The following is a 9,008-nucleotide window of genomic DNA, read 5'->3' as shown; positions in this document are numbered from 1 at the left end:
TTAGATAGCGGTAATGACTATGATGATTAAATAGTGGTAATGACGACTATGATGATTTTTAGTTAGCTAGTATATTGTTGTTGGTGATGATATCATGCAAGAGTTTTTTTATATTAATATGATGATGATGAGTAGTTATTATATCATTTATGAAAGATACCGCAAATTAGTTTTGGCTGGATGGATCCTATAGCTATAAGTGATCAAGTATATGCCATATCCATATTATACACTTAGGTGATCAAGTATAATATGGATATGGCATATATTTGATCACTTAGCTAAGATCCACATGCATCCAGTCGAAACTAATCTGCGGTACTTTCACCTAATGATTTAACAACTCATTATAATGTAAAACAACCACTAAATTAAATTGAAAGCACAAAATTAAAAGAAGAATAAAAAATAAAACCAAAACACCCCCAAACATTTAGTACCGGTTGGTGTTACCAACCGGTACTAATGTCCTACACGCACCCGGGCCTGGCTCGTGCCACGTGGTGGCATGTTAGCGCCGGTTCGGACCGAACCGGTACTAAAGGGGGGGGGGCCTTTAGTCTCCACTCTTTAGTGCCGGTTGCGGAACCGGCACTAAAGCCCTTTACGAACCGGGACTAAAGCCCGGTTCTGCACTAGTGTATGAAGGAGCAAGTGATATCACCTAGCAAAATTCATGTACAATGTATTTAGTGAGACTGTTAACTCATCCGTTTATTTTGTTGTATAAGCAGTGATCAGTTCATTGATTCAGCAACTGTTTGTGATGTTAGTTACTTCCGGATCAGTAATAGAAGTAGCATGGCGGCATGCATGAGGTGTAAAAGTTTTTTTGACGGCGCACGAGACTTGTGAACCAAATTATAGTATGAATCACGCAAGGAACAACTCAGCTTACAAATTCACACCAACCTCAACAATGGCATTCACCAAAAGAAAGTAAAACACTCTTTTCTCGAGAGGAAATAAGAGTTTTCATTCAATCATAGAAAACTAGTTTACATTGTCATTTTTAGTCAGGATCAATAAACTTGGGTGTAGGCACAACCAAGATTCATTTATCCCTTAAGTTGTAGCCCAAGGCCAAGCAGCCAACACATCTGCTTCCCTGTTGCTCTCTCTCTCAACTACTATTCCGTCTCATAATGTAAGACATTTTTGACACTAGTGTAGTGTCAAATAAACGTCTTACATTATAGGACGGAGGGAGTATCTGAAAACATATTCAAAGAACTGACATTCACTTCTTTTTTGAATTTTGAATTCAGTAACACATGTTACTACAATTCTGAAGCTTGATTGGCACGTTCAGAAGGATCATTGCTACTGCAATAAGCCAGAGTCATCTAAAACACCTAGTGTGGTCACCACAATTGGCGGCAGTGGTCATCGGGATGTAGTGGACTCGTGGTCGCCGTTGCAGTCGAAATGAAGTGGTCGCCTACCGCTATCTCCATCAGGTCGTCACCGTCGGGATGCAGCCGCCGCAGGCCGCCGACGTGGCAGCCATCGACATGGATCTCCGTCCGAGGGTGTTGACCTGACAGCCACCTACATGGCCTTTCCCTGGGACTCGTCACAGGTTGTCTTGCCCCGTCGTGGCAATCGTCCCCCTAGATGCGTATTCCGGCGTGGCGCCGTGGTCGTGGCGGCCGCTAGTAAGCGGGATTGGAAGGACCAAGCGATTTGGGGAGCTCTAGGAATTGGTGCACCTGCCTTGGCTTGGTGGAGGGGGTGTTTAGAAAATTGATGCAGCTAGCAAGGGAGTAGGCGGGCGCTTTTCTGCAAAATTAGCGTGGGCGCACAACAAGCACCAGATTTTGATTGGACGGATGATGATGATGGGATGTAGGGATGCACAAACATAAGTGGATTAATAGGATATGACACCTTTTTTTATACACATTTAACATTTTTTAAATACTTGTTCAACATTTTTTCAAATGCTTGATTAAAATATTTAGATACATGATCAAAAAAATGTCATCATTTTTTAATACATAGTCAACATTTTTTCTACACACATTTAACATTTTTCAAATGCTTGTTCAACACTTTTTCAAATACTTGATTAACATATTTATATACATGGTCAATAAAAATTCATTATTTTCTAATACATGGCCAACATTTTTTCGATACACATTTAAATTTTTTCAAATGCTTCCTTAACATTTGTCAAACAATTTTTCAGAATTTTTTCAAATGCTTGATTAATGTTTTTAAATACATGATCAAATTATTTCATACACATTTTTGGTGCACATGATAAACATTTTCTCCATACACATTCAACATTTTTCAAATGCTTGGTCAACATTTTTCAAATGTTTTATGTAGATTAATTTTTGTAATATAACTATTTAGAATATTTTGAAGTACAAATAAAAGTAAAAAAAGGAATAAAGAAACGAAACAAAAAAGGTGAAAATAAAACAAAGCAGAAAACGAGGTTACTTTTTCCCTCGCGCCTGGCCGGCCCAACTCGGGGCACCCAACAACCTTCAGCTCCGCAGCCACAGCAACTCCCTTCTCTCTCTCTCAAAAAAAAAAAAAAAAGCCACACCAACTCCCTCGCACGAGCAGAACACTCTTTGCCCTCGCACACCAACTCCCGACCCCGACACCCAGCCGGCCAGCCTCCTCGCCGTCGCGGCGTCGCCGGTCGCCGGCCGGAGCCCGGAGCCCGGAGCCTAGTTGCCCAGGAGGCTCCCTCCAACCCTTCCCGGCTTCCCGCCCGGCCAACCTCCCGGTCCAGCCGCGCCCCTGCCCTGCGCGCGGCTGCGCCCCTGCGGTGCGCTCCCGCGGTCCCGGCGTCCCGCCTCCCCTTCCCGGCTTCCCGCCGTCCCGGTCACCCCCCTGCAAAGCCCCACCACGGGGGCAACAAGTTACAAGCGAGCAAACTGATCAATTTAAGGTACCCAAATGCCTGACTTAGGGTTTGGTTTTTTGCCCCAATTTCCTGTACATGAACACGTACTGCACAAGTCATATTGCTATCAATTTTTGAGATAGTGGGGACTCACTGACATATATGTAAGATTATAATATGTGCAACAAAGAAACATGTCATTGTCAACCTCAAGCTATAAAAGAATTTATCAGCGCTATAAAGTCATTGTCAGCCTCAAATGAATTTGCAAAATTTAACATCACCATCCTTTGGCCTATAATTTATACAATGTCTCTAGTCCAGAATAAAGATAATTTTTTCTCGACCATGAAAGGAATAGAACCACATGCACAAACAAGAAATATTAAAGGTTTAGCAGAATCTTTTAGTACTGTAACCTTTTACCAAATGCAAATGCATGCTGAATTTAATCTCCCTACTCCATGCATGTCCTGGGTAGAGAGCTGTTACCCATACCAAGACAATAAAAAAAAATGAACAGTATTTTCTATTTTGTGCATGGGGACAGCATTCGAGATGTCCAATGCAACATCACTATTTTATTGCCTATATGGTGTGAGCATCAAGTAGGGTTATTTGGCAATGGAGGGGCTCATAACCATCACTAAACTACTTGTGCCATGCATGACTGCTCCCGGCCTCCCGCCATCTCCCCAAACAGTTCGCGCCATGCATTGTTTAATACACTGTGCACAGATCCCCATGAGTGATATCCAGAGATCAATGGTGTTGAGCGTAGGTTTGGGTGAACCATGGTCCCATTCAACATTTTCATAGACTTAAATTCAGTTATCTACATTTTGGTTCAGATGTGGCGAGCCGCTGTTCTGCTATGCTTCATTCTTCAAGGTGCCACTGTTGCGGCTGATAACGAGACATGGGGCTACGTTGAAATTCGTCACAGTAAGTATCCACTAATAATAGCAATCTTTACATCATGTTGGGTCCTCTCATCCTTTCGTTTTGCCATTTACTACTATGACCAAATTTTTATTCCATTTGTCTGTTTTTGTGCATGAGTTTAACCGTAAGTTTTTGTTGCAGAGGCGCACCTATTTTGGTGGTACTACAAGAGCCCACATCGGGTGTCTTCGCCAGTAAAGCCATGGCCAACCATCCTCTGGTTGGAGGGCGGTCCGGTATGTAACTGGTCTCCTCTCACTGCCATTTTTTTCCTTGGTTGAATACAAAGCATTAGTTGACCGTCGTCGTGTTCTTTCAGGGAGGGTCAGGCGTCGGGGGTGGCAACTTCCAGGGGATCGGGCCACTGGATGTCAATCTGAAGCCACGCAACTCGACGTGGCTGCAGAAGGCTGATCTCATCTTCGTGGTAAAAGAGTTGTTCTAATTGCACGTACTATTTAAGGACATTGGCAGTTTAAGTAATGAGTATGTTGGAATGCAGGACTTACCAGTGGGTGTCGGGTATAGCTACGTGGAGGACCCAACCGTGCTAGCTACGACGGACGTGCAAGTCGCTGCTGATGCCATCGAGCTCCTCAAGGCACTTACCAAGGAGATACCCACCTTGTGCAGCAGCCCGCTGTTCCTTGTCGGTGAGTCCTATGGTGGCAAGCTTGCAGCCAAGATTGGAATCTCTGTGGCAAAGGCCATCCACGCCGGGGCCCTCAAGCTCACACTAGGGGGTGTGGTGCTTGGGGATAGCTGGATCTCACCAGATGATTTTGCGGTAATTAAATCATTTTAATCTGTTTGAGTCTCTCAATGACCAAAGCAGTTCCATTTTTTACGCAAAAAAGCTTGGTTTTCCCAACCAATGCTTTGATCCTTTCAGCTGTCATATGCGCAACTGTTGCGTGATGTGTCGAGGCTGAGCGATGAAGCTGTTGCCCCTCTCAACAGGTAAAAATCTGCAACATGTTATTTGCCTCGATCTCCAATGGCATGCCCTGATTTGATATGTTGTTTGCAGAATGGCGGCAATAGTAAAAGAGCAGATAGCAGCTGGGCAATTCACCACGGCGAAGATGACGTGGACGAATCTTGTTGATTTGATTGACCAGCAGAGTGATGGCGTGGTAAGTGCATAGTAATCAGTAACATAGGGTTTGTTTGGTTTGCATCTAGAGTTGCCCCATAAAATATTTGGCTAGCCAAAATATTGGTCAAGGTTTTGTGTGCCTATGAGTTGGCCAACTTTGACTAAAAAATGAAGTAGAGTTGGTAAGGAGCCATTGGCATGCCAAACAGTTGCAACCAACCAAACGAAAACCAAAGTTGTGGTCATAACCAAAAATTTGGTAAGGTACATATTGGCTACAAAGCATGCAAAAACAGTACACAAGGTTCTCATTCCACCGTTTATTGCCCGCCAATAGAAGATCAGACACTTCGCCAATGTTAGTTTTCTTTTGCCTTCCCAAAGGGTGCCTGCAACTATTCTGAGGTAACCAATCATCTTGCTAGATATCGACTTTTTCTCCATTGACAATTCTTCAGATGATTCCCTGTTTAAGCAACTTCCTTCCAGGTAAAATACTGCGCCATGTCAGGGAAGCACCACGAGGGGAACTATAAGCATTCAGAAAATCAGTGTGCCTAAAATAGCAGGCTCTTAAAACTTGCAGAGAGTGACCCAGGACAACCTAGGATCCGCCAACCTCGCCGAGCCAAAAATGTTTGGTTGAAAGCCTCCATATCCCTGAAGCCTACACCTCCCCATTTCTTTGGCACAAAGAACTTCTCCTAGCTGGCCCAATGCACCTTGCGCTGTCCATTGCATAAGTCCCACCAGAATTTTTCCATAACATAAATACAGAAGTAAGCTGCTTGAGGAACTTAGTAAAAGAAACACAGCTCATGGTGTAGGCCAGAACGGCTTGTATTACAGATTTTACTAGGATCTCCTTTCCTTCCTTTGATAGCCTCTGACCCTTCCACCCTTGTACATCCCCCCAATCTCTTTCAGCAATATGCTTGAAAGCAATATCCTTGGACCTACCCACCATTGTTGGGAGGCCCAGATATCCTTTATTCACTGCTTCTATCAATACTGATAACAACTTTCAGATCCTCGTTGGAGTCTTCTTGCACCCCAGGCCTTGCAAGTTGACCTTTTGACCTGAGCTCATTTCATATCTGGTAAAACAGAGCCAGGAGATCATCTGGACCAGTAGACACAACTATGGATAGCATGTTGATGGCATGTTTGGTAGACATTTATTAGACTGTTCTCACAACAAAATATTAATACCATTCAGCTCAAATTGATAAAACATGCATGACTTTCTGCAGGATATGCTAAATTTCTTGCTTGACAAAGGCGAAGGCTCATCGACGAGCCAGGTGTTTCCGTCGACCCCCAACACCATTGACGGTCTCATGAATGGGGTCATTAAAGAAAAGTTGAAGGTTATTCCTAAGAACATAATGTGAGCATACTTTTCTTCTATATATTTTTTCTTTTCCGCCCAAAATATCATCTTACTCAAATTACCGTAATCTGATATCTGATTAAACTGCAGTTGGCAAGGAGTGGCTATTCAAGTTTTCGAAGCAATGAATGCTACCTACATGAAGCCAGCAATCGATGAGGTAAACAAAGCTCTAATGGATCTAATTTGTTGGCTGATGAAATTTTGTGGCGTTTGAGATGTTATGCATGTTTACTTGGTTAGGTTGATCAATTGCTAGCATATGGAGTAAATGTGTCGGTTTACAATGGGCAATTCGATGTGGTATGCTCGACAATCGGTGTAGAAGCTTGGGTCAAAAAACTCAAGTAAGGTTCCTATGTTTACCTTCCTCCCTGATGTTACTTTGATGTTTTCATTCCACCATTGCCAATGTAGCATACATACCGTGGGCTTCAAGGCAGAGTTACAGGGGCACGACAAGCTGTGCAGAGAGGGTAGTCGCGCCAAGACATAGCGGACACCTTGTCGAGCGGGTCCTTAAATCTTACAGTCCTAAGTTCAAAATCTTCACAAATATTAGAAATAGTAGTCACGGCAGTGTGATCCTCATGGAGAACCACGACAGCATTCCGGGAGTCCCAAATCTAACAAAGAATGGACAAGAGAACCCCAGGCCACACATCGCCATCAGGAGTCACAGGGGTAGCCATGGACCAAAGATCTTGGAAGCTTGGAGGGGTAAATGCCGAGGGTGTTCCGAACTAGGGTGGCCTTCAGGCAGTGGAGGAACAAATGGTTTGTGGCTTTAGATACACAGGAGCACAAACCATTTCCAGCTGGAAACCCAAGGAAGGGGGGTGGGGGAGGCTAAACATTGCAAAACAAATTTCATAAGCAAGTAATTATTCTGGGTTTGAAGATCTTTGATGCCTAGACCACTGTATTTTTTTGGTTTGCAAACATCCCGCTACACTATAAGACATTTCGCCCCCGTACAGGTCTCCTCCATGGTCCAGAAGAAAGCACGTCGGATTGCGTCGAGCGCCTCAAAACTTTTTTGGGGAGTTGGAAAACTGACATGAAGTAGGTGGCGAGGGAGTCGAAAACGAAGGAGGTGAGGGTTAGCCTAGCTGGCGGTGCAGAAGAGGAGCTTAGCCCTCCACCCTGTTTGATATTTGAAGCTGTTAAAGAGAGAGGGAGTGTGTAGGCAGAGAGAGGGAGGGAGGTACGTTTGTGGGAAGGAGGACACAGACCAGCGCTTCCACATAATGGCGTCATCCACGAGTCACACTCAGTAGTGAATGATGGACACTGTAACAGCACAAAGACGGGTCGATTAGTACCATAATCCATGTACGTAATATCTTAATTCAAAATCGTAGTGCACACTTGTAGCATCGAAATACTCGCATATAGAGGTGCTTGTTTTCTAACCTTTTAACATGATCATGTTTTTCAGATGGGCTGGTCTGAAGAGTTTCTTGAGCACGCCAAGGCAGGCTTTGCGATACTGTGATTCTCCAGCGCGCTGCCTCAACCCCGTGAAGGCATACGCTAGATCATACCAGAACCTGAACTTCTACTGGATCCTCGGAGCTGGACACAAGGTACGTGCCAACGTATACAACATTTCACTATTTGAAAGGTTGGTACATCTTATGTGCAAACTGAAGCGTAAGCTTGCGTCAATGCAAATCTTCTATACAGGTGCCTGTCGACAAGCCCGACGTTCAGTCACCTGACAGCTAGGAAGATATCCTCTGTATGTGGTATGTGCAGGTGAATTAGAGCAAGTCGCACTGTCAGCACAACTTGAGCAGTGAGAACTACCAGGTCATCGAACTTAATTGTTAGTCTAACTATTATCTAGCACATTCCCTAAACCCTGTATAGTGTGGGATGGGGCTAACCAGAGCCTGAAATGTGACTCTCGTAAAGAGTGCCTCCCTTCAACGTATGCTTGCTGTGACAAGGTTATTTGGCCCTCCTAGCGTGAGGAGACCTCCTTGCTTTGCTGCTGTTGTGTCGATCCATTTGATTGGTTGCATGTTGGGTAAAGGAAGATCGAATGCCTGTGTGTTTATATGGTTTCTGAACCAAGAAGTAGATGGCTTGTTGTATCAGCCTTCTTTTCGTTGTTGTTGAGGCGAGTCACGTGTCTTGTGTTATAAGGCCCTATTTGGATTATCGTTTTCCTCTTAATTACCCCCGTAAAAAATACTCCCTCAGTTTCTAAATACAAGCCCTTTTAGAGATTTCAATACGGACTACATACATCCGTATGTAGACATATTTAAGAGTGTAGATTCACTTATTTTGCCGTATGTAGTGCATATTGGAATCTCTAAAAGGTCTAGTATATAGGAATGGAGGGAGTACACGTCTCAGCCCAACGTTTTGTTTCCGGCTGGAAATTACTTAGTTGGCTGGTAAGATCGTAGTTCAAAAAAGTGCTAGACGTTAATTGTGTGTTTTGCCACCGCTTTGTGCTTTTTTGATCAAAGCGTATGCTTATGCGCAGTTATGCGCTAGGCATTTTGCTATCACCTAGAGCCTGGGCGTACTTAAGTGCTTGCTTAGGCGCGTCTTTTTAACTATAAAGTAAGATACACCTTTTCGCTAAGTTAAACACCTCCGTATTAAATTACACAGATCCTAAGCGCGCCCTAACTTGAGTTTTGAAGCAGCTGATCGCTAGTGTGCTCATCATGGCTGCA

General features: G+C 43.9%; 1 protein-coding gene across 1 annotated transcript; it reads left to right on the top strand.

Moving 5' to 3' along the window:
- Positions 1–2,570: 2,570 nt before the first annotated feature.
- LOC119291624 (serine carboxypeptidase-like 51) lies at positions 2,571–8,431 on the top strand. Its single transcript, XM_037570419.1, has 12 exons — positions 2,571–2,917; positions 3,724–3,817; positions 3,959–4,053; positions 4,137–4,244; positions 4,320–4,604; positions 4,710–4,777; positions 4,848–4,953; positions 6,170–6,306; positions 6,400–6,469; positions 6,553–6,656; positions 7,751–7,898; positions 7,999–8,431. Exons 2-12 carry the CDS (start codon positions 3,724–3,726, stop codon positions 8,038–8,040), a joined length of 1,257 nt encoding a protein of 418 aa, XP_037426316.1. The 5' UTR covers positions 2,571–2,917; the 3' UTR covers positions 8,041–8,431.
- Positions 8,432–9,008: the final 577 nt, after the last annotated feature.

This window comes from Triticum dicoccoides, chromosome 4B (assembly GCF_002162155.2).
Source record: "Triticum dicoccoides isolate Atlit2015 ecotype Zavitan chromosome 4B, WEW_v2.0, whole genome shotgun sequence".
Classification (NCBI taxonomy): domain Eukaryota; kingdom Viridiplantae; phylum Streptophyta; class Magnoliopsida; order Poales; family Poaceae; genus Triticum; species Triticum dicoccoides.
This window is presented reverse-complemented; position numbering and strand designations above follow the sequence as displayed.